Here is a 26,837-nt window from a genome sequence, read left to right on the forward strand (position 1 = left end):
GAACTCAATAGGCTATGGGTTATACCAGCGACAGTATGAACTTACTGGGCTAAGGGTTATACCAGCGACAGTATGAACTTACTGGGCTATGGGTTATACCAGCGACAGTATGAACTCAATAGGCTATGGGTTATACCAGCGACAGTATGAACTCAATAGGCTATGGGTTATACCAGCGACAGTATGAACTTACTGGGCTAATGGTTATACCAGCGACAGTATGAACTTACTGGGCTAAGGGTTATACCAGCGACAGTATGAACTCACTCGGCTATGTGTTATACCAGCGACAGTATGAACTCACTGGGCTATGGGTTATACCAGCGACAGTATGAACTCACTGGGCTATGGGTTATACCAGCGAAAGTATGAACTTACTGGGCTAAGGGTTATACCAGCGACAGTATGAACTTACTGGGCTAAGGGTTATACCAGCGACAGTATGAACTCACTCGGCTATGTGTTATACCAGCGACAGTTTGAACTCACTGGGCTATGGGTTATACCAGCGACAGTATAAACTCACTGGGCTATGGGTTATACCAGCGACAGTATGAACTCACTGGGCTATGGGTTATACCAGCGACAGTATGAACTCAATAGGCTATGGGTTATACCAGCGACAGTATGAACTCACTGGGCTATGGGTTATACCAGCGACAGTATGAACTCACTAGGCTATGGGTTATACCAGCGACAGTATGAACTTACTGGGCTAAGGGTTATACCAGCGACAGTATGAACTTACTGGGCTATGGGTTATACCAGCGACAGTATGAACTCAATAGGCTATGGGTTATACCAGCGACAGTATGAACTCAATAGGCTATGGGTTATACCAGCGACAGTATGAACTTACTGGGCTAATGGTTATACCAGCGACAGTATGAACTCACTGGGCTAAGGGTTATACCAGCGACAGTATGAACTCACTCGGCTATGTGTTATACCAGCGACAGTATGAACTCACTGGGCTATGGGTTATACCAGCGACAGTATGAACTCACTGGGCTATGGGTTATACCAGCGACAGTATGAACTTACTGGGCTAAGGGTTATACCAGCGACAGTATGAACTCACTCGGCTATGTGTTATACCAGCGACAGTATGAACTCACTGGGCTATGGGTTATACCAGCGACAGTATGAACACACTGGGCTATGGGTTATACCAGCGACAGTATGAACTCACTGGCCTATGGGTTAAAACAGGGACAGTATGTACACATATGATTGAATATGTTCCAATAGTAGAGCCAGCTGTGGCATGGTTTGTTTCCAGTATTGGGCAATTTCCAATTAAAGAACACCTCGTCATTGTACAGGTATGCAGCTACTTCAGTACATGGCTCAGAAATTTCACCGTGGAGGACAGGAAGGCTTTAAGTCTGGTAGCCAAAAGAACCCAATGCATAGCCGGCACCAGCCTAACCCCATCAAGGACAAATACCTACACATGTACTTACCTTAGAAATTACCTAGGGTTACCCATAGCCCTCTATTTTTCTAATCTCCAAGTACCTATCCAGAAGTCTCTTAAAAGACCCTATCGTATCCACCTCCACCCACCATTGCCAGCAGCCCATTCCATGCACTCACCACTCTCTGTGTAAAAAAACTTACCCAACATCTCCTCTGTACCTACTTCTAAACACCTTAAAACTGTGCCCTCTCATGCTAGCCATTTCGCCCTGAGAAAAGCCTCTGACTATCCCCACGATCAATGGTGTGTGCGTGTGTCTTCTTTCTCTTATGTCTCTTTCACCTTCCTAGCTCTTTGTTTTATCCTTCCCACTCCAAATTTTACCTATTGCCTGGTGTTTCTCTCTCCCCTCCCCCGTACCTTTCAAATCTACACCTCAGCTTTTTCTCCCCAGTCTTGCTGAATGGTTATGGTCCGAAATGTCAACTATACTTCTTTTCCATAGAGGCTGTCTGGCCTGCCGAGTTCCTCCAGCATTTTGTGTGTGTTGCTTGGATTTTCAACATCTGCAGATTTTCTCTTTTTTGTGTTTTGAACACTCCTGAATTTGCTTTCTGTTATAAATAGCTTTATAACCCCCCCCCCCCTCGCTCCTCCCCACCAACAGCTCCATTTTGTACGTACTAGTTAGATTGAAAACCCAGACAAGGATCAACAAACAATCTCAGGATTGGTCACAAGACCATTTAGGAGCCTAGCACGACAGAAATCTTCTCTCGGAGGATGTCACCTTTAGTGAAGCTGGGGTGGGGATAAGGAGGAGGTAGTGGCAGTGATCTGTGAACTAACCAAGAATGACCTACCAAAATACAGCTAGCAGATCACAAAAGCAAAATATAACTTGTATACAATCTCCTTCTACACACTGTGTACAGCAACCAACTCTTTTAAGAGGAGGATTTTCATTCCTTCAGAAGCACCGAAGAGTGGATTAAATTAAAATCAAAGCAGATTCACAAGCCTCTAGAAGTGCCAGGCGCTGAAGTTACCTTCTCCTGTTGTCCTCAATTCAAACACCATTCCAAAGCTGAACCTTTCCAGTGTTTAGTTCGCCTTTCCGAGTCAAGTCCAAAGTTCAAGGGGAATGTTATGGCTTGTGATTCCTCTGCACGTCCACCAATCAGTACTGCGCTTATTAATGACATCATTAAGAACCAAGGGAGGTTTTAACTAGTCACTGGCATCTTACCAGCCTCAGCCAGACCTATGATATCTGCTTGCAGGCAGTCAAGTACATTGGTAGTAACAAGAAGGATCAAGAAAACACAGAACTCTAGCAGGACACTACCAACTAAGTTCAGGTGAATGTGAGTACAGAAGCTTTATGGATATTTTAATTGTACAAAAACTAATAACTGCAGGAATGATGCAATTGCATTTTTATCCAAGCAAAATGCTAAGTGAAATCTTGGTTAGACCAGATAACAGAAAAAAAAGTTAGGCTCAGAGTTCAAAGTCAATTGTCAGACTTGTCACCTGTCCTCTTCCTTCCCTAAGCTGCCCCTTTGCTAACTGTTCTTCTCAGCCTCAAAGCCCACCTCTTATTGCAATAAATAATGCAACAGGTAGAATCTCTATACTGATGATCAAAGATCTAAGCCTTGTTCTTGTTCTTAAACCATACGTGAACTTTTCACTGGCAAGTCCTGCATTCAGTAGTATAGCCTGTCTGCTTATGTGAATACACTCCAAGGAAGTTACAATGATTTAGTACATTAGCACAAGACCAAAACATAAAAGCTCTTTTTTATGCAGAAGTATTCAATAACACACTCAGTGGGCACATATTTAAACTAAGACAATAAGTCTACAAGACACAGCAGTAGAATGAGGCCATTCAGCCCATTTGTCTGTTTCGCCATTCCATCATAGCTAATTTATTATCCCTTCAACCCCATTCTCCTGCCTTCTCCCGATAACCTTATTTATTAAGAACCCATCAACTTCTATTTTAAATGTTGCCTCCATTTGTGGCAATAAATTCCATAGTTTCATCAAGCTCTGGCTAAAAGATTATTGTCTCCTCATCTTTGTTCCAAATCAGAGATTCCCAACCTTTTTTTTATGCTACGAAGACTTACCACTAACTGAGGAGTCCGTGGACCCCGGGTTGGAAATCCCTGTTCTAACAGGACATCTTTCTGTTCTGAGGCTGTGCCCTCTGATCCTAGAACCTCCCACTGTAGGAAACACCCTCTCTATGTCTATCTAGGCCTTTCAATATTCGATAGGTTCTATTTGGATACGTAGACCCTGGAGGCTCAGACAGATAGCTGCCACTGCACTATTAGTCAACTCTGGTTGACTCTGTGGTTAAGAAAGCATACGGTGCATTGGCCTTCATCAATCATGGGATTGAGTTTAGGAGCAGAGAGGTGATGTTGCAGCTATATAGGACCCTGGTCAGACCCCACGGAGTACTGTGCTCAGTTCTGATCGCCTCACCTCAGGAAGAATGTGGAAGCCATAGAAAGAGTGCAGAGGAGATTTACAAGGATGTTGCCTGGATTGGGGAGTATGCCTTAGGTTGCGTGAACTCGGCTTTTTTTCCTTGGAGCGACACAGGATGACCTGATAGAGGGCACAGTTTTAAGGTGCTTGGAAGTAGGTACAGTGGAAATGTCAGGGGTAAGGTTTTTTTTAGCGCAGAGAGTGGTGTATGCATGGAATGGGCTGCCAGTGACGGTGGTGGTGGCAGATGATGGGGTCTTTTAGGAGACTCCTGGACAGGTCCGTGGAGCTCAGAAAAATAGAGGGCTATGGGTAACCCTAGGTAATTTCTAAGGTAAGCACATGTTCAACACAGCTTTGCGGGCCCAAGGGCCTGTATTGTGCTGTAGGTTTTCTATGTTTCTATTTCTATGTGTCTTGTGTTGATGGGACAGTAGTGACCAATCTGCAATGTACAATGCAGCCATAACCATCAGCTAACATAATCTCTCAAAGCATACCAAGCAGAGGGCTGGGTGAGAAGAATATTTTAATTCTTTTCTATTAAGGAAGTCCTTTTTCTGCCTTCTCCCCAACAAATGGTGTGAAATACAGAACAGGAAACAAAGAGGGGTTTTCCTCGGAGAACTACTGAAAAATACAAAAACAAAATACTTAAGCACACCAGGGAGGGAATTATAGCAAGTAATAAATCCCACAGATAAAAGTTATCTTTCAAAGGTAAAGTGCAGAATAACCTTAAATAAGATGCACTGGATTAAGATTTGTAACTACTCACTGAAGGATTATTTGGAGGTTAAGCAGGCAAGGAAGGATTGCTCATTTCAGACCAGAGCAATATCAATCTGAAACAGATGAATGGTCACTGAACACAATTATCACAAAGCATTTAAGTATTGATTTCCAGATTGCGCTCCTGGATTTACAAGTGCTCCCTTCTGCTGAGTATCGACTGAAACTGAACAATGTATTCATGGAATATCAGAAACCTGACCACTGCCTTTTTCGAGCATCTTTTGCTGGCACAGCATTCCCTGGATATTTAATGTATAAACACCTTGGTATTTGGTCACACTCATGCCGACTTAAAACTAAATTTCCGATTACTCAAATAGGAGCTGCAATCAGGGGGTGAGGGCTGCAAACCTGTATACAGCCATCTTAAAAATCCCCTGCAAATCATACACCATCCTCACTTGGAACAAATGCATGACCATTAAACACCCGCTTTAACTGGGATATATATCTCCAAGCAACACCAACACCAGCACACACACACACACTCATCAGGTCAGACAGCATCGATGGAGAGGAATAAGCAGTTGACGTTTCGGACCAAGATCCTTCATCAGGACTTGATCCTTTAATTGAATGAACTAAAATACAAACCTTGCTTATAGTTTATTTCTCCAAACTTAAGAAAGCCAACAGTAGTTTAAGTTCTCAGCAACATCCCACTGAATGAAGCAATCCAAACTCACCAACCACCTTGCACGACTCTGCATTCTCCCTGATGTACATGCTTAATTTCAGCATAGACAGGTCTTGCCACATAATTTCCAAAAGATGCTACGACTAGCCAGGTAACATGTTAACAGAGCACCATGCCTGTCTACAGTTTCCTTCCCTACACTTGAATATTTCATCGAGTATCAAAAATCAACTGCGTGTTATATGACAACAAGCATTTCCTGCTTGTGTGTGCAGTCTCTCAAGCCTCACCTTAAACTGAAACTAGTGAAAATAATGTAATCAAATTCAGCTGATAGGCAACACCCACTTTATGTAAACAGGACAACAAAGTTAGCAGCAGGCAGACTTGGAGCTGTGTCTTGTATACACGACTCATGCAAATGCACAGTCAACTGAAATGTTAACATTGGAACATCCAGATCAACAGAGCTTAAATAAAGGCTAAAAAGTCAATTCTCCATTTTTCCTCTCTCTATTTCCACTCCCTATTCTGGTTCCCCTCTCACCCCTTCTCTTCTCACCTACCCATCACCTCCCTCTGGTGTCCTTCCTCCTTCCTTTTTTTCCATGGTCCACTCTCCTCTCCTCCTTCTTCAGACCTTTACCTTTTCCACCCATCACCTGCCAGCTTCATCCCCCATTCCCCACCCACACATCCTCCCCTATCACCTGCCAGCTTCATCCCCCATTCCCCACCCACCCATCCTCCCCTATCACCTGCCAGCTTCATCCCCCATTCCCCACCCACACATCCTCCCCTATCACCTGCCAGCTTCATCCCCCATTCCCCACCCACCCATCCTCCCCTATCACCTGCCAGCTTGTACTCCTCCACCCCCCACCTTCTTATTCTGGCTTCCTCCCCTTTCCTTTCCAGTCCCGATGGAGGGTCTTGGCCCGAAATGGCAAATGTTTATTCTCTTCTCCCCTACCCCACCCCGCAGAAGCTGCCTGACCTGCTGAGTTCCTCCAGCATTTTGTGTGTAATTTTCCATATGGTTCTTAAGCTTGACTTTATGGACTTGTTCCCAAGGTGCCTGTAAATTCACACACGAGCATGCCAACAAGTGGAGCCAACAGCAATGTGATTAAGCACAAATTCCTTCCCTGTTGTGACAAGGTCTCTATCCAGTTATCTATTTGTAGTTAACTTTACTCCCCTGGCATCTCTTTTCTGTTCCACAGTTTTTGTTCCACATTTGCCTTGTCAGTAACCAATTTCCACACAACTGCAGTTGATTTGTTGCTATAAACTGGATTGAAACACAGCATGGCTTTGCTCCAGGCTGGATATCACTTGGGATTTGTGGCTCTCCAGAGGCTTACTAATAAATTTTCCATGCCACCAATGCCCTTCAGCACACCCCGTTTTGAATAGAGAGAAACATCAACAGTAACAATGATAAGGGAGATGGATATGTACAGAAATGTAGACAGTGTAAACAGGATTTTTATCACCTGCATCAGAAACATACAGGCTTAGGTATTTAAAATTTGACACTAGTTATGCAGGCAGAACATGAATCACTCCCAGAGTCATTACAAAATGTTGTACTGTATGACATTGGCAAAATAACTACATCCTAAGGAGGCCACTTTGGCCGGACAATATTTTTCCATCCACAATGACCCCAGACAGCATCCAGGTGCCAGTTAAATGATTCCAAAGCCCTATACCAGCATCTTGCGCAGGTGGTCATTTTATTTTGAAGGAAAGCTATTCCCAAACAACACTGGTCTGTTTTTACTTGGCCCTGGTGTCACTGTTCAATTGCCTTCACTAGATCCACTTACCCACTCACTACCCTATCACCTCCAGAGAGAGCTTCAGCAGTTGAATGCTCCCTTAGAAAACTGGAAGTCATAATACCATAAGACATAGGAGCAGAATTAAGCCATTCAGCCCATCGAGTCTGCTCCGCCATTCCATCATGGCTGATATATTATCCCTCTCAACACTATTCTCCTGCCTTCTCTCTGTAACTTTTTCCACCCTGACTAATCAAGAACCTATCAACCTCTGCTTTAAATATACTCAAAGACTTGCCTTCACAGCCACCTATGGCAATGATTCCAGATTCACCATCCTCTGGCTAAAGAAATTTCTCTTTATCGCTGCTCCAAAGGGATATCCCTCTATTCGAAGGTTGTGCCCTCCAGTCTTTGGCTCCCCCACAATGGGAAACATTCTCTCCACATTCACTCTATCCAGGGCTTTTAATACCCAGTGGGTTTCATGAGATCCCCCCCTTATTCTTCTAAACTCTAGTGAGCACAAGTCCAGAGCCAAACACTCCTCATACATTAGTTAACCATTTCATTTCTGGAATCTCTTTCATGAACCATCTCTGGACCCTCTGCAAATACGGTTTATCCTGGATTTCCTCATCAACAGTACCAATTGAGACACAAGACAACATCTGAAAACCCACCCAGAACTGATCTGCACCATTCTAATCCCTCTGCATATCTCACCCAGCAACACTTTATACACAGAACAGGGTATCAGGTATTTTAAATCAGACTAACAACCCAAATTAGACTAATACGTTTAAATCTTACCTCAGAAATCTGGGAATGCAAATTCAGTTTATGTTTCACAATCAGAGAATAAATTTTGATAACAGTAGCCCAGAAAAGGGTAAAAAGTACCCTAGAGCTCGGGTGGTTCAGTAACAGTATCTGGGGAATGAAACTGCCTGTTATTTCCAGGCCAAGGGTCTACGTGGTTAATGTCCAATACTAGTGTGATGACCTTCAGCTGCCCTCTGATGTGCCGAACAGTTGAATTGATTGTATTAGAGACACCAGGTTGAAAAATCAATGTTGGGCCTTGCCACCTGAACCCACATCCTGAAAAGAGCCCTGCAGCAAAGAAACAGTCCCTTTGGCTCATATAGTCTATGCTAGAGGTTTTGTTTGAATATTGATAATCTACAATGCAAAATTCATGGGAAGGCTAGCCTGGCACTGATGCCAAACAGAGTTCAGATCCAGATTTATTTACCATACATACATCAAAACATACAGCGAAAGGCACTGTTTGGTTCAACAACCAACACACCGAAGGACGTGCTAGGTGCTGGGGCTGCCGCAAGTGTTGGCACACATTCTGGTGTCACAATGATCGTCAGAACAACACAACACACAACGAAGCAGCACAGACTCAGTGAGAAAGCAACAACAGTTCATCCCTCCCACCCACACACAGACTCCAGGAAAGGCCATCTTGTGAATTCATAGACATTGGGCGTTCAACTTCCCCAGAGATTAGCGGTGTAGCCCTAATGATTTACAATTGAAATGAACAAACTATTTGATATGAACAATACTATTTCCCTACAGGCAAAATTTGAGAACTATAGAACATTCTCTGTCATTTAATAATCTCAGTAGGACAATGCTATGTAGATATGGGGAAAATCTTCTCATGTTTCCTGCTTTTAAACTTGAACTTCTTTATTGAAATAAATTAATTGCGCTTCTAATAAAAAGATTTAGTATGTGTGATTGTGGTAATAGAACAGAAGGCCATTCAGCCAATAAGGAATACTGAGCAATTGATTCACTCACAAAGAATTGTAAGCAGAAGGCCACCAGACCCCTCAGATCTGTCCCACTTTAATAACACGGCTGATCTACAATGGCTTCAGCTCTTCAGAACACCATAATCTTCAACTCTCTGATAATTAAAACATTTATCAAGCATCACCTTAAAGACTTCTATTGATCTGGCCTCCACAGTCCTCAGGAGATTTGTCATCCCCTTTGAAAAGTGAACTTCTATGCGCCTCCATTGTAAAGGACCAGTCTTATCTTGCAACTCGTTCATTCGTATGTGCCATGTCATATGATGTGGGCGATCATGGTCTTTCCGTGACCCATGATTGTTCTTGGCAAATTTTTCTACAGTGGTTTGCATTGCCTTCTTGTGGGCAATGTCTTTACAAAACGGGTGACCCCAGCCATTATCAATACTCTTCAGAGATTGTCTGCCTGGCATCTGTGGTGACATAACCAGGGCTCGTGATCTGCAACAGGTGCTCATCCACCACCTACTCCCATGGCTTCACGTGACCCTGATCAGGGGAGTTAAAGTAGGCGCTACACTTTACCCAAAGGGTTACCTGCTGGCTAGTGGAGGGAAGGAGTGTCTTGCACTTCCTTTAGTAGAAATGTATCGCCACCCCAGCACCAATTACTCTGTAACTACATCTCCTAAATAAAGACTTCACTACTGAAAACATTCTGGCATCTCCCCTATCAAGCTCCGTTAGGATGTTAAGACATTTGAATAAGGTCACTCTTTGTTCTTCCAAATGACAAAGAATACAGACCCAATCTGTTTGGCCTCTCTTGACATTCAGATTTGTTTACAAATCTTATTATGGTCTTAGGAGCAGAATTAGGCCTTTCAGTCCACTGAGTCTGCTCCACCATTCCATCATGGCGGATTTATTATCCCTCTTAACCCCATTCTCCTGCCCTTCATATAACCTTTGACACCCTGACTAATCAAGAACCTATCAACCTCTGCTTTAAAGATACTCAGTGGCAATGAATTCCACAGACTCACCACACTCCAGCTAAAGAAATTCCTTCTCATGTTTGTTGTAATTGGGCATCTCTCTATTCTAAGGCTGTGCCTTCTGGTCTACACTCATCCACTCTATCTAGACCTGATAATAGAGATTTATCAGGTGCAGGGAATACACCTGATAAATCTCTATTGGACTGCCTCCAAAATTACAATATCAAATGCAGGCTAGGAGGTACCTATTGCTGCGCAGTCACAGTTACACTATAGGGAGTGGGATTGCTAACTTGTACACAGCTAGCTCCCACAAACCAGTAATGAGTTGCTAACCTACTGAATGATGTTGATTACACGATAACAGTTAGCCACAGTATTTTTAATTGCATCCCAGATTAATACAATTTCTGAAAGACAACACCTCTGCCTGATTTTGATGCTCAGTTCACTGGAAAGGCATCTGAACTCAACGCAAGGCAGGCAAACATAAGGCCCACCTGGCAAAGTTTTTAATGACAGCAACATTGTGATGGGAAGGACAAAGAAATAACACAACTTAATCTTATGAACAAGCTGTGGAAAGGCAACAAGAGATGTAGAACATAGCACTGTCCAGGCCTTTCAGCCACAATGTTGTGCTGCCATTTTAATCTACTCTAAGATCAATCTAACCCTTCCCTCCCACAAAGCCCTCCACTTTTCTATCATCCATGTGCCTAAGAGTCTCTTAAATGTCCTTAATGTATCTGCCTCTACCACCACCCCACAAATCTACCACTCGTGTTAAAAACTTACCTCTGACATTCACCCCTATACTTCCCTCCAATCACCTGAAAGTTATGCTTCTTTGCATTAGCTATTACTGCCCTGGGAATAGACAACTTCTTCAGTGTGGCAAATGGAGAGTTTTAAGGTAATGCAATTTGGCTTCACAGTGCAGCTATATATGTCTTGTGTAATTACAAAGTTTGAGATCTATTAGGAAGTATTACCAAGGGAACCACACACCACATCAGTGGAGTTTTCACCATCAGAGAAGCCAATAGCATTTCACCAGAACCACTACAAAAATTCATGGTGTCAGCTCATCACTTTCTCAACTGCACTTTGGGGAAGATCAATAAACACTGAACATAATGACGCACAAATCTGGAAATTAATTAACAGGAAAGGCTCTTCTCTGAGCTACTTATTTAAAAGCTCAGTTTATTAACAATTCATTTAATTTAGAGGTACAGCACGGTAACCAGTCCTTACGGCCCAAGGAGTCTGCACCACCCAATTACAATGTGACCAATTAACCTGCTAATTCATACATCTTTGGAATGTGGAAGGAAACTGGAGCACTCAGTTTCCTGGTCCCTGGCTCTGTAATAGTGTTACGCTAACTGAATGCTATCGTGGAGCAAGGTTATCTGTTACTCTCTGGATCCAAACATTGCAGGAACAAATATCTAAATGTCAGACTAAAGGACAACTGTCATCTCATGGGGTCCAAATGGGACTACAGTTGGGAGTATCCATCTTAATTATTTGTTTAAAACCTTTCCTGGAACAACCGCACTATCAGTTTCATAGTAATTTCCGAAATGTAGTGCACCTCTGAACAATAGCAGCAATTATTAAAAGCAATCCAAACCCACAGGTACAAAACAGCTTTGTCTCACGCTCCTGTATGGTAACCCTGCCAACAAATCTACTCTGCACCTCACATGAGCCCAGCACAGACATGCAATCACAAGGAAAGTGCAATAGTATCTTTACTTTCTTAAGACATTAAAGAGGCTCAGCTTAGACCATAAGACAGAGGAGCAGAATAAGGCCATTCAGCCCATCAAATTTTGTCCGTCATACCATCATGGCCGATGCCGGATCGCACTCAACCCCTTACACCTGCCTTCTCGCTATATCCTTTGATGCCCTGACTGATCAAGAAAGCATCAACTGGCATCTTAAATATCCCCACAGACTTGGCCTCCACCGTAGTCTGTGGCAGAGCTTTCCACAGATTCACTACTCTCCAGCTAAAAAAAAACCTCTGTTCTAAAAGGTCACCCCTCAATTTTGAGGCCGTGCTCTCTAGTTCTAGATAACCCCATCACAGGAAACATCCTCTCCACATCCACCCTACTTAGTCCTATCAATATTCAGAAGGTTTCAATGAGATCCCCACATATACTTCTAAATTCCAGTGAGTACAGGCCCAAAGCTGCAAAAACGTTCCTCTTATGTTAACCCCTTCATTCCTGGAATCATCCTCGTGAACCTCGCCTGGATTCTCTTCATTGACAACACATTCTTACTGAAATATGGGGCCCAAAACTGTTGACAATACTCCAACTGCCTGACTAGTGTCTTATAAAGACTCAGCATTATCTCCTTGCTTTTATATTCTATTCCACTTGAAATAAATGCAAACATTGCATTTGCTGCCTTTACCACAAACTCAACCTGTAAATTTACTTTTTGGGAGTCTATTTTTTCCTCTTTTTTTTGTGTTTTTTTAAAAAAAAAAAAATCTTGATGCCACTAAGTAGATGGCAATGCCTTAACCATTTGTGTGTTGTAAGGCCACTAGGGCCCCTTCCATCCTTATCAAGGGGAGTGCTAACCTTCTCTCCTTTCATACAACATACTTTTTGGGAGTCTTGCACAAGGACTCTGATGTTTGAACTTTCTTCCCATTTAGATAATAGTCTGCATTATAGTTCCTTTTACCAAAATTCATTATCAAACATTTCCCAACACTGTATTCCATCTGGTAGTATCTACAGGAGGCACTGCCTGGCTCAAGATGGCAATTTCCATGAACTATCCTCACCATGCAAGCCATGCCATCTTTTCACATTTAACATCGGGCAAGAGGCCTGAAGTATCACAAAGTTTACCAACAGTTACCATTTGATTTTTAAACCAACTAAATCCTTCATCACTTCAACTTAGCAACACTTTGTACTAAAATAAATTGTCCTTTTTATTCTAATTATGTTCTTTCTGATAAAAGAATGTGTCTAATTTATGTTCTTCTTGTGAATGCTGCTTATATGTTGCTATGTGCCTGTAATTCTGCTGCTAGTAAGCTTTTCCATTGCTCTCATGCATCCAATCACTTGGGCATGTGATAATTAACTTGACAATTGAATGGTCCCACAGTGTACCTCAAGGCCAGGACAGCAGCAATCTACCCTCCACATCACCAGAACATTTCAGCGGCATAGATAGGTGATTTTTTCCCCCCCCAGGCTAGCCTTATATGTCTTGTACTTCTGCCGACCACATGCTTAAACCTTCATTCACTTCTTTAGAACCGAACATGATTATAAAAGCTGTTTTTGTGCTGCTGAGCTTCAATTGCCTTTATTGTTATTGTTCAGAGGTGCAGTGCTACCATCAGGGAGGATACAGGAGCCTGAAGACACATACTCAGTGTTTTGGGAAAAGCTTCTCCCCCTCTGCCATCAGATTTCTGAATGCTTATCTATTTATTGAGATACAGCACACAATAGGCCCTCCGAGCCATATTTTTATATACATATATTATACACACACATAGACATATATACATACATATACACATATAAATAATAATGTATCTTATTGTAATTTATAGTGTATTTTATGTACTGCAAAGTACTGCTGCCACAAAACAATAAATTCCATGACATATACCAGTGATAATAAACCTGATTCTGATGAAAATGGCTGAATAAAAAGCGAAGACAGGTTATTATTTTTCAAAAATATCATCTGAATCTGCAGCCGCACTGCTTTGTAAATACAGGAAGCTAGCCGAGCCGGAGTTGTTAAAGCAAGTAGAGGCAGAGTCACCAGAGGTTCCTGTACGAACAAACCAGCCTCAAGGGCAACAACGCCTACGGGTCACAGGTTTAAGTCATAATCAGTAAATGGAGATTGAGATGTCACGTCCAGTCACCAAAGTGCTGTCACCAGCTGGATGGAAGCAACTTTCCCATTAAAAGCCCACGCAAAGATCCTGTCAATTCCTGAAGTATTCCATGTTGTCATCATACTTTGTATCATGGGTTAGAGTCAGCTCAAACATGTTGGAAGTGTACAGCACTACGCTTCTTGCTGGCAGCATGTCGGAGAAAAAAAGTGTAGTCGAGAAATTTTGCAAGAAATATGAAAAAGCAACACACACAAAATGCTGGAGTGAGTCAGCCAGTCAGGCAGCATCTGGGGAGAGGAATAAACAATTGACATTTCAGGCCAAGACCCTTCATCAGGACTGGATAGAAAGGGAGAAAATAGCAGAATAAGGTGTTGGGGTTGAGGGGAAGGAAGTCAAGCGAGAAGGTGATAGGTGAAGCCAGGTGGGTGAAGAGTAAGAAGGGATCGGATGAAGTAAGAAGCTGGGAGATGCCTGGAAGGGGAAAGATTTACATATAGATGTCATATTAGAAAAGGATTAGCGCAGACAACTGGAGGCAAGACTCTTTATAGTCATAAGATATAATAGGAATTTATAATAAGATTTGGCAATTACTTGGTTCTGTCTTCATTGAAGGTATACTAATTGAAGGATGGGAGCTCAACATCCAGGGATATTCAATATTCAGGAGGAATAGTCAGGAAAGAAAAGGAGGTGGGGTAGCATTGCTGGTTAGAGAGGAGATTAACGCAATAGAAAGGAAGGACATTAGCCTGGAGGAGGTGGAATCGATATGGGTAGAGCTGCATAACACTAAGGGGCAGAAAACGCTGGTGGGAGTTGTGTACAGGCCACCTAACAGTAGTAGTGAGGTTGGGGATGGCATTAAACAGGAAATTAGAAATGCGTGCAAAAAAGGAACAGTAGTTATTAATGGGTGACTTCAATCTACATATAGATTGGGTGAACCAAATTGGCAAGGGTGCTGAGGAAGAGGATTTCTTGGAATGTATGCAGGATGGTTTTCTGTACCAACATGTCGAGGAACCAACTAGAGAGCAGGCCATTCTAGATTGGGTATTGAGCAATGAGGAAGGGTTAGTTAGCAATCTTGTCGTGCGAGGCCCCTTGGGTAAGAGTGACCATAATATGGTGGAATTCTTCATTAAGATGGAGAGTGACATAGTTAATTCAGAAACAAAGGTTCTGAACTTAAAGAAGGGTAACTTTGAAGGTATGAGACGTGAATTAGCTAAGATAGACTGGCAAATGATACTTAAAGGGTTGACGGTGGATATGCAATGGCAAGCATTTAAAGATCGCATGGATGAACTACAACAATTGTTCATCCCAGTTTGGCAAAAGAATAAACCAGGGAAGGTAGTGCACCCGTGGCTGACAAGGGAAATTAGGGATAGTATCAAGTCCAAAGAAGAAACATATAAATTAGCAAAAAAAAGCGGCACACCTGAGGACTGGGAGAAATTCAGAGACCAGCAGAGGAGGACAAAGGGCTTAATTAGGAAAGGGAAAAAAGATTATGAGAGAAAGCTGGCAGGGAACATAAAAACTGACTGTAAAAGCTTTTATAGATACGTGAAAAGAAAAAGATTGGTCAAGACAAATGTAGGTCCTTTACAGTCAGAAAGAGGTGAACTGATCATAGGGAACAAAGACATGGCAGACCAATTGAATAACTCCTTTGGTTCTGTCTTCACTAAGGAGGACATAAATAATCTTCCGGAAATAGTAAGGGACCGAGGGTCTAGTGAGATGGAGGAACTGAGGGAAATACATGTTAGTAGGGAAGTGGTGTTAGGTAAATTGAAGGGATTAAAGGCAGATAAATCTCCAGGGCCAGATGATCTGCATCCCAGAGTGCTTAAGGAAGTAGCCCAAGAAATAGTGGATGCATTAGTGATAATTTTTCAAAACTCCTTAGATTCTGGATTAGTTCCTGAGGATTGGAGGGTGGCTAATGTAACCCCACTTTTTAAAAAAGGAGGGAGAGAGAAACCAGGGAATTATAGACTGGTTAGTCTGACATCGGTGGTGGGGAAAATGCTAGAGTCGGTTATCAAAGATGTGATAACAGCACATTTCGAAAGAGGTGAAATCATCGGACAAAGTCAGCATGGATTTGTGAAAGGAAAATCATGTCTGACGAATCTAATAGAATTTTTTGAAGATGTAACTAGTAGAGTGGATAGGGGAGAGCCAGTGGACGTGGTATACTTAGATTTTCAAAAGGCTTTTGACAAGGTCCCACACAGGAGATTAGTGTGCAAACTTAAAGCACACGGTATTGGGGGTATGGTATTGATGTGGATAGAGAATTGGTTGGCAGACAGGAAGCAAAGAGTGGGAGTAAACGGGACCTTTTCAGAATGGCAGGCAGTGACTAGTGGGGTACCGCAAGGCTCAGTGCTGGGACCCCAGTTGTTTACAATATATATTAATGATTTAGACGAGGGAATTAAATGCAGCATCTCCAAGTTTGTGGATGACACGAAGCTGGGCGGCGGTGTTAGCTGTGAGGAGGATGCTAAGAGGATGCAGGGTGACTTGGATAGGTTAGGTGAGTGGGCAAATCCATGGCAGATGCAATTTAATGTGGATAAATATGAGGTTATCCACTTTGGTTGCAAGAACAGGAAAACAGATTATTATCTGACGGTGGCCGATTAGGAAAAGGGGAGATGCAACGAGACCTGGGTGTCATTGTACACCAGTCATTGAAGATGGGCATGCAGGTACAGCAGGCGGTGAAAAAGGCAAATGGTATGTTGGCATTCATAGCAAAAGGATTTGGGTACAGGTGCAGGGAGGTTCTACTGCAGTTGTACAAGGCCTTGGTGAGACCGCACCTAGAATTTTGTGTGCAGTTTTGGTCCCCTAATCTGAGGAAAGACATTCTTGCCATAGAGGGAGTACAAAGGAGGTTCATCAGATTGATTCCTATGATGGCAGGACTTTCATATGAAGAAAGTCTGGATCGACTAGGCTTATACTCACTGGAATTTAGAAGATTGAGGGGGGATCTTATTGAAACGTATAAAATTCTAATGGGATTGGACAGGCTAGATGCAGGAAGACTGTTTCCAATGTTGGGGAAGTCCAGAACGAGGGGTCACAGTTTAAGGATAAAGGGGAAGCCTTTTAGGACCGAGATGAGGAAAAACTTCTTCACACAGAGAGTGGTGAATCTGTGGAGTTCTCTACCACAGGAAACAGTTGAGGCCGGTTCATTGGCTATATCTAAGAGGAAGTTAGATATGGCCCTTGTGGCTAAAGGGATCGGGGATATGGAGAGAAAGCAGGTACAGGGTTCTGAGTTGGATGATCAGCCATGATCATACTGAATGGCGGTGCAGGTTCGAAGGGCCGAATGGCCTACTCCTGCACCTATTTTCTATGTTTCTATGTTTCTATGTTTCTAATAACTTCCCAGAGGTTAGGGAAGCAGACATTTAATGAAGAGGAATTTGGAGAAACTATTGGTAGCAAAAAAGAAAAGGTTCACCTGGCTAGACAGGGTGCAGCTTGCACCCTCAACCCACCCACCCAATACCAGCCTCTAAACACCAAGCCACAGGTGATCCAATGCTACAGAGGCATCAGTGGAAGGCAAAGTCAAAAAGATCATAATAGATGGGAGCAGAACTAGGCCATTCAGCTCATCCAGTCTCCTCTGCCACTCCACTGTGGACAATTTACTATCCCCCTCAGCCCCAGTCTGCTGCCTTCTCACCACAACCTTTGACACCCTGACTAATCAAGAATCAATCAACCTCTGTTTTATACATACCCAATGACTTGACCTCCACAGCTGTTTGTGGAAATGAATTTCACAGATTCATTACCTTCTGGCTAAAGAAATTCCTCCTCATCTCTGTTCTAAATGAATATTCTTCTATTCTAAGGCTCTGCCTTCTGGTCCTAGACTCTTACCCCGATTGGAAACATCCTCTCCATGTCCATTCTTCCTAGCTCTTTTAAAAATTGGTAGATTTCTTCTAAACTCCAGTGAGACTTGCTGAGAACTCCTGGTCTAGAATTGTGCAGGCTGCACACAGCTCAATGCTATTTTAAATTCAAGGGTACATCCTCATGAGCACTGAGAAGTTCAAGGGCTCCAAACAAGTCAGCACTGCTGGCATGATGCTAAGCAGGTCCAATATACAAGCCAAGAAAGAATAGAATAAGCTCATAGAGTACCGGGATAGGAAGCCGGTCGGTGGTGTAGTGGTACAGAGTACTGGGATAGGAAGCCAGTCGGTGGTGTAGTGGTACAGAGTACCGGGATAGGAAGCCGGTCGGTGGTGTAGTGGTACAGTGTACCGGGGTAGGAAGCCGGTCGGTGGTGTAGTGGTACAGTGTACCGGGGTAGGAAGCCGGTCGGCGGTGTAGTGGTACAGAGTACCGGGGTAGGAAGCCGGTCGGCGGTGTAGTGGTACAGTGTACCGGGGTAGGAAGCCGGACGGCGGTGTAGTGGTACAGTGTACCGGGGTAGGAAGCCGGTCGGCGGTGTAGTGGTACAGTGTACCGGGGTAGGAAGCCGGTCGGTGGTGTAGTGGTACAGTGTACCGGGGTAGGAAGCCGGTCGGTGGTGTAGTGGTACAGTGTACCGGGGTAGGAAGCCGGTCGGTGGTGTAGTGGTACAGAGTACCGGGGTAGGAAGCTGGTCGGTGGTGTAGTGGTACAGTGTACCGGGGTAGGAAGCCGGTCGGTGGTGTAGTGGTACAGTGTACCGGGGTAGGAAGCAGGTCGGCGGTGTAGTGGTACAGAGTACCGGGGTAGGAAGCCGGTCGGCGGTGTAGTGGTACAGTGTACCGGGGTAGGAAGCCGGTCGGCGGTGTAGTGGTACAGTGTACCGGGGTAGGAAGCCGGTCGGTGGTGTAGTGATACAGAGTACCGGGGTAGGAAGCCGGTCGGCGGTGTAGTGGTACAGTGTACCGGGGTAGGAAGCCGGTCGGCGGTGTAGTGGTACAGAGTACCGGGGTAGGAAGCCGGTCGGCGGTGTAGTGGTACAGAGTACCGGGGTAGGAAGCCGGTCGGCGGTGTAGTGGTACAGAGTACCGGGGTAGGAAGCCGGTCGGTGGTGTAGTGGTACAGAGTACCGGGGTAGGAAGCCGGTCGGTGGTGTAGTGGTACAGAGTACCGGGGTAGGAAGCCGGTCGGCGGTGTAGTGGTACAGTGTACCGGGGTAGGAAGCCGGTCGGCGGTGTAGTGGTACAGTGTACCGGGGTAGGAAGCCGGTCGGCGGTGTAGTGGTACAGAGTGTGTAGTGGTACAGAGTACCGGGGTAGGAAGCCGGTCGGTGGTGTAGTGGTACAGAGTACCGGGGTAGGAAGCCGGTCGGCGGTGTAGTGGTACAGTGTACCGGGGTAGGAAGCCGGTCGGCGGTGTAGTGGTACAGAGTACCGGGGTAGGAAGCCGGTCGGCGGTGTAGTGGTACAGTGTACCGGGGTAGGAAGCCGGTCGGCGGTGTAGTGGTACAGTGTACCGGGGTAGGAAGCCGGTCGGCGGTGTAGTGATACAGAGTACCGGGGTAGGAAGCCGGTCGGCGGTGTAGTGGTACAGTGTACCGGGGTAGGAAGCCGGTCGGCGGTGTAGTGGTACAGTGTACCGGGGTAGGAAGCCGGTCGGTGGTGTAGTGGTACAGAGTACCGGGGTAGGAAGCCGGTCGGTGGTGTAGTGGTACAGAGTACCGGGGTAGGAAGCCGGTCGGCGGTGTAGTGGTACAGTGTACCGGGGTAGGAAGCCGGTCGGCGGTGTAGTGGTACAGAGTACCGGGGTAGGAAGCCGGTCGGCGGTGTAGTGGTACAGTGTACCGGGGTAGGAAGCCGGTCGGCGGTGTAGTGGTACAGTGTACCGGGGTAGGAAGCCGGTCGGCGGTGTAGTGATACAGAGTACCGGGGTAGGAAGCCGGTCGGCGGTGTAGTGGTACAGTGTACCGGGGTAGGAAGCCGGTCGGCGGTGTAGTGGTACAGAGTACCGGGGTAGGAAGCCGGTCGGCGGTGTAGTGGTACAGAGTACCGGGGTAGGAAGCCGGTCGGTGGTGTAGTGGTACAGAGTTACGGGGTAGGAAGCCGGTCGGTGGTGTAGTGGTACAGAGTACCGGGGTAGGAAGCCGGTCGGTGGTGTAGTGGTACAGAGTACCGGGGTAGGAAGCCGGTCGGCGGTGTAGTGGTACAGTGTACCGGGGTAGGAAGCCGGTCGGCGGTGTAGTGGTACAGTGTACCGGGGTAGGAAGCCGGTCGGCGGTGTAGTGGTACAGAGTACCGGGGTAGGAAGCTGTCGGTGGTGTAGTGGTACAGAGTACCGGGGTAGGAAGCCGGTCGGCGGTGTAGTGGTACAGAGTACCGGGGTAGGAAGCCGGTCGGCGGTGTAGTGGTACAGAGTACCGGGGTAGGAAGCCGGTCGGTGGTGTAGTGGTACAGAGTACCGGGGTAGGAAGCCGGTCGGTGGTGTAGTGGTACAGAGTACCGGGGTAGGAAGCCGGTCGGTGGTGTAGTGGTACAGAGTACCGGGGTAGGAAGCCGGTCGGTGGTGTAGTGGTACAGTGTACCGGGGTAGGAAGCCGGTCGGCGGTGTAGTGGTACAGAGTACCGGGGTAGGAAGCCGGTCGGCGGTGTAGTGGTACAGTGTACCGGGGTAGGAAGCCGGTCGGCGGTGTAGTGGTACAGTGTACCGGGGTAGGAAGCCGGTCGGCGGTGTAGTGGTACAGAGTACCGGGGTAGGAAGCCGGTCGGCGGTGTAGTGGTACAGAGTACCGGGGTAGGAAGCCGGTCGGCGGTGTAGTGGTACAGAGTACCGGGGTAGGAAGCCGGTCGGCGGTGTAGTGGTACAGAGTACCGGGGTAGGAAGCCGGTCGGTGGTGTAGTGGTACAGAGTACCAGGGTAGGAAGCCGGTCGGAGGTGTAGTGGTACAGAGTACCGGGGTAGGAAGCCGGTCGGCGGTGTAGTGGTACAGTGTACCGGGGTAGGAAGCCGGTCGGCGGTGTAGTGGTACAGTGTACCGGGGTAGGAAGCCGGTCGGCGGTGTAGTGGTACAGAGTACCGGGGTAGGAAGCCGGTCGGCGGTGTAGTGGTACAGAGTACCGGGGTAGGAAGCCGGTCGGTGGTGTAGTGGTACAGAGTACCGGGGTAGGAAGCCGGTCGGTGGTGTAGTGGTACAGTGTACCGGGGTAGGAAGCCGGTCGGCGGTGTAGTGATACAGAGTACCGGGGTAGGAAGCCGGTCGGCGGTGTAGTGGTACAGTGTACCGGGGTAGGAAGCCGGTCGGCGGTGTAGTGGTACAGAGTACCGGGGTAGGAAGCCGGTCGGCGGTGTAGTGGTACAGAGTACCGGGGTAGGAAGCCGGTCGGTGGTGTAGTGGTACAGAGTACCGGGGTAGGAAGCCGGTCGGTGGTGTAGTGGTACAGAGTACCGGGGTAGGAAGCCGGTCGGTGGTGTAGTGGTACAGAGTACCGGGGTAGGAAGCCGGTCGGCGGTGTAGTGGTACAGAGTACCGGGGTAGGAAGCCGGTCGGCGGTGTAGTGGTACAGTGTACCGGGGTAGGAAGCCGGTCGGCGGTGTAGTGGTACAGAGTACCGGGGTAGGAAGCCGGTCGGCGGTGTAGTGGTACAGTGTACCGGGGTAGGAAGCCGGTCGGCGGTGTAGTGGTACAGTGTACCGGGGTAGGAAGCCGGTCGGCGGTGTAGTGATACAGAGTACCGGGGTAGGAAGCCGGTCGGCGGTGTAGTGGTACAGTGTACCGGGGTAGGAAGCCGGTCGGCGGTGTAGTGGTACAGAGTACCGGGGTAGGAAGCCGGTCGGCGGTGTAGTGGTACAGAGTACCGGGGTAGGAAGCCGGTCGGTGGTGTAGTGGTACAGAGTACCGGGGTAGGAAGCCGGTCGGTGGTGTAGTGGTACAGAGTACCGGGGTAGGAAGCCGGTCGGTGGTGTAGTGGTACAGAGTACCGGGGTAGGAAGCCGGTCGGCGGTGTAGTGGTACAGTGTACCGGGGTAGGAAGCCGGTCGGCGGTGTAGTGGTACAGTGTACCGGGGTAGGAAGCCGGTCGGTGGTGTAGTGGTACAGAGTACCGGGGTAGGAAGCCGGTCGGTGGTGTAGTGGTACAGAGTACCGGGGTAGGAAGCCGGTCGGCGGTGTAGTGGTACAGTGTACCGGGGTAGGAAGCCGGTCGGCGGTGTAGTGGTACAGAGTACCGGGGTAGGAAGCCGGTCGGCGGTGTAGTGGTACAGTGTACCGGGGTAGGAAGCCGGTCGGCGGTGTAGTGGTACAGTGTACCGGGGTAGGAAGCCGGTCGGCGGTGTAGTGATACAGAGTACCGGGGTAGGAAGCCGGTCGGCGGTGTAGTGGTACAGTGTACCGGGGTAGGAAGCCGGTCGGCGGTGTAGTGGTACAGAGTACCGGGGTAGGAAGCCGGTCGGCGGTGTAGTGGTACAGAGTACCGGGGTAGGAAGCCGGTCGGTGGTGTAGTGGTACAGAGTACCGGGGTAGGAAGCCGGTCGGTGGTGTAGTGGTACAGAGTACCGGGGTAGGAAGCCGGTCGGTGGTGTAGTGGTACAGAGTACCGGGGTAGGAAGCCGGTCGGCGGTGTAGTGGTACAGTGTACCGGGGTAGGAAGCCGGTCGGCGGTGTAGTGGTACAGTGTACCGGGGTAGGAAGCCGGTCGGCGGTGTAGTGGTACAGAGTACCGGGGTAGGAAGCTGTCGGTGGTGTAGTGGTACAGAGTACCGGGGTAGGAAGCCGGTCGGCGGTGTAGTGGTACAGTGTACCGGGGTAGGAAGCCGGTCGGCGGTGTAGTGGTACAGAGTACCGGGGTAGGAAGCCGGTCGGCGGTGTAGTGGTACAGTGTACCGGGGTAGGAAGCCGGTCGGTGGTGTAGTGGTACAGTGTACCGGGGTAGGAAGCCGGTCGGTGGTGTAGTGGTACAGAGTACCGGGGTAGGAAGCCGGTCGGTGGTGTAGTGGTACAGTGTACCGGGGTAGGAAGCCGGTCGGTGGTGTAGTGGTACAGAGTACCGGGGTAGGAAGCCGGTCGGTGGTGTAGTGGTACAGAGTACCGGGGTAGGAAGCCGGTCGGTGGTGTAGTGGTACAGTGTACCGGGGTAGGAAGCCGGTCGGTGGTGTAGTGGTACAGTGTACCGGGGTAGGAAGCCGGTCGGCGGTGTAGTGGTACAGTGTACCGGGGTAGGAAGCCGGTCGGTGGTGTAGTGGTACAGAGTACCGCGGTAGGAAGCCGGTTGGTGGTGTAGTGGTAAGTGTACCGGGGTAGGAAGCACATCCCATCAAATGCACGGACAATTAGACAGGCAAACACGAGGAAATCTGCAGATGCTGGAAATTCAAGCAACACACACAAAATGCTGGTGGAACGCAGCAGGCCAGGCAGCATCTATAGGGAGAGGCGCTGTCAACGTTTTGGGCCAAGGCCCTTCATCAGGACTAACTGAAAAGAAAGATAGTAAGAGATTTGAAAGTAGGAGGGGGAGGGGAAAATGCGAAATGATAGGGGAAGACCAGAGGGGGTGGGTGAAGCTGAGAGCCAGAAAGGTGATTGGCAAAAGGGATATAGAGCTAGAGAAGGGAAAGGATCATGGGACAGGAGGCCTAGGGAGAAAGAAAGGGTGAGGGTAGACCAGAGGGAGATGGAGAACACCAGGAAAGTATCAAAACTCTCCGCTTCTTTTTGGATTCCAGACCTAACCAATTCCCCTCTACCACCACTCTCCTCCGTCCAGCCGAATTAGTTCTTACTCTCAATAATTTCTCCTTTGGCTCCTCCCACTTCCTCCAAACCAAAGGTGTAGCCATGGGCACCTGCATGGATCCCAGTTATGCCTGCCTTTTTGTTGGCTTTGTGGAACAGTCCATGTTCCAAGCCTATACGGGTATCCGTCCCCCTCTTTTCCTTCGCTACATCGACGACTGCATTGGCGCTGCCTCCTGCACGCATGCTGAGCTTGTTGACTTCATTAACTTTGCCTCCAACTTTCACCCTGCCCTCAAATTTACCTGACACCTCTCCCCTTTCTTGATTTTTCTGTCTCCATCTCCGGAGACGGCCTATCTACTGATATCTACAATAAGCCTACAGACTCTCACAGCTACCTGGACTCTTCCCGCCCTGTCTCTTGCAAAAATGCTATCCCCTTCTCACAATTCCTCCATCTCCGCCGCATCTGCTCTCAGGATGAGGCTTTTCATTCCAGGACGAAGGAAATGTCTTCCTTTTTTAAACAAAGGGGCTTCCCTTCTTCCACCATCAACTCTGCTCTCAAACGCATCACTCCCATTTCCCGCACATCTGCCCTCACCCGATCCTCCCGCCACCCCACTCAGGATAGGGTTCCCCTTGTCCTCACCTACCACCCCACCAGCCTCTGGATCCAACATATAATTCTCTGTAACTTCCGCCACCTCCAACGGAATCCCACTACCAAGCACATCTTTCCCTCCCCCCCCCCCCTTTCTGCTTTCCGCAGGGAACGCTCCCTACGCGACTCCCTTGTCCATTCGTCTCCCCCATCCCTTCCCACCGATCTTTCTCCTGGCACTTATCCTTGTAAGCAGAACAAGTGCTACACCTGCCCTTACACTTCCTCCCTCACCACCATTCAGGGCCCCAGACAGTCCTTCCAGGTGAGGCAACACTTCACCTGTGAGTCGGCTGGTGTGGTATACTGCGTCCGGTGCTCCCGGTGTGGCCTTTTATATATTGGTGAGACCCGACGCAGACTGGGAGACCGTTTCGCAGAACACCTACGCTCTGTCTGCCAGAGAAAGCAGGGTCTCCCAGTGGCCACACATTTTAATTACACGTTCCATTCCCATTCTGATATGTCTATCCACGGCCTCCTCTACTGTCAAGATGAAGCCACACTCAGGTTGGAGGAACAACACCTTATATACCGGCTGGGTAGCCTCCAACCTGATGTCATGAACATTGACTTCTCTAACTTCCATTAATGCCCCTCCCCTTCTTACCCCATCCCTGATATATTTAGTTTTTTTTTCTCTCTCTGTCCATCACTCTGCCTGTTCTCCATCTCCCTCTGGTGCTCCCCTCCCCCTTTCTTTCTCCCTAGGCCTCCCATCCAATGATCCTCTTCCTTCTCCAGCTGTGTATCCCTTTTGCCAATCATCCGTCTGGCTCTCAGTTTCACCCCACCCCCTCCGGTCTTCTCCTATCATTTCGCATTTTCCCCTCCCCCTCCTACTTTCAAATCTCTTACTATCTTTCCTTTCAGTTAATCCTGACGAAGGGTCTCGGCCCGAAACGTCGACAGCACTTCTCCCTATAGATGCTGCCTGGCCTGCTGTGTTCCACCAGCATTTTGTGTGTGTTGCTTGGACAATTAGACAGAATGTTTTGATAAAGCCAAATCAGTGGAACAGTTAACAGTTGCCTCGCCATCAGTACTCATCCACATTATACTTTAAAACACTGACTGAAGAAACTTCTTCCTGTCAGTCTTTCCATTAGAACTTGAACTTTCATTATATACAGAGGAAACATACAATTAGCATCTCTTTAACAGTATGCCCACTGCAACAGCTCCTCTGTGATGACTGAATTGAACAATTTGATTTAGTGAAGATGGTAACTCTTCCAAACAAGTACAGGCTGTGCCAAACTGACCTCAGTGATCAAAGACAAAGATCCGCTGCTGCTATATTGGTCGATTTTACTTGTAGTGCAGTTACTAAGTGAACTACTGAGAATCATTTAAACAAGTAAAGTCCTGAAGCTGCTAACTTCCAGTGGCAATTAATCATTGATGTACTCGCCTCAAAGCAATTGAAGTCCTCAAATCCATCAGAGCAGGGCAGTACGTCATCTTCATTTCCAAATCCAGCATCATCGTTCTGACTGTCCGAATCTGCAGACAGAAAAGGGAACTTCCTCAGTTTCTTTACACAGGAGAGATTCATACCATGCTCACATTTACATGCACACCTTTGTCTCACTTATTCATATGAAAACTGAGTAAGTTTATAAGGTCAGTAATATTTCAGATCTAATTAGGAGTAACTGCAAATACATGGCCATCTAACAAAAATGAATTAACACTCACATCTTGTTCACTATCAACATAGTTAAGAGCAATGATGACAGAGCAGTAGACATCGTCTCAATGGACTTCAGTAAAGCACTTGACATGGTTCCACGGGGTAGGTTTTTTAAAAGACACAAAAGATTATCTTTATTTGTTACATATACATCAAAACATACAGTAAACTGCACTAGAATCCAAAACGTGCTGAGGGCAATCGTCAAGTGTCATTGTGCTTCCAGCACCTACAAAGTATGTCCATAGCTTCCTAATCCTAACCTGTACATCTTTGGAATGCAGGAGGAAACCAGAGCACTAAAAGGAAATCCACAGTTACTGAGTAAGCACACCAACCCTTTACAGAAGCGATTGAAGCCTGATCTTACAGCTAACACTGTAATGCATTATGCTAACCGCTATGCTACTGTTGCTCAGGTTAAGGTACAAGGGAACCAAGGCAAACAGGACAACTGGACACAAAACTGGTTTGATAACAGCAGGGTGGTGGAAGCTGGCATGGATCATACTGGGCCATATGGTGTCTTTCCATGCTGTATGACTATGGCGTTGGAGGAAGAATTGCAGGATTTAAACCCTGCAACAATGAGAAAGACATTGGGAAGTGCAACATGGAAGGAAACTTGCAGTTGGTGGTATGTCCATGCACCTGCAGCCCTTCTCCACACTGTGCCATCTGAATGAGGAGCTCAAACAGATTACAAAAATTGTGACATGATAAATATGCATGAAGGAACATGACCAAAACCAAACAAAGGTACATGCAGTAGAATATCAACCCAAGTGTGTTAATCAAACCTGTGTAACAGTGCTTCTTATTCCAGTTGCCACTGGAGACTCTCAAAGTGAAACAGAGTTGCACTACATGACCCAGTACTCCAACTTCCTGGTTCCTTCAACACTACAACTCCTGTCCATTAT

The 26,837-nt window shown here is 46.9% G+C and overlaps 1 protein-coding gene and 1 non-coding gene across 2 annotated transcripts in view; both read right to left on the reverse strand.

Moving 5' to 3' along the window:
* The window catches only part of rab11fip3 (RAB11 family interacting protein 3 (class II)), a 193,720-nt gene that overhangs the window by 92,659 nt on the left and 74,224 nt on the right, over nt 1–26,837 (reverse strand). The window contains exon 3 of the mRNA XM_073060029.1: nt 25,633–25,724. Within this exon, the coding sequence (XP_072916130.1) occupies nt 25,633–25,724 (92 nt within the window). The remainder of the gene's footprint in view (nt 1–25,632; nt 25,725–26,837) is intronic.
* On the reverse strand, nt 12,448–12,575 carry LOC140736412 (U6atac minor spliceosomal RNA). Its single transcript, XR_012100946.1, has one exon. It is a non-coding gene; the product is annotated as a U6atac minor spliceosomal RNA (small nuclear RNA).

The sequence above is a fragment of the Hemitrygon akajei genome, chromosome 11 (assembly GCF_048418815.1).
Source record: "Hemitrygon akajei chromosome 11, sHemAka1.3, whole genome shotgun sequence".
Classification (NCBI taxonomy): Eukaryota; Metazoa; Chordata; class Chondrichthyes; order Myliobatiformes; family Dasyatidae; genus Hemitrygon; species Hemitrygon akajei.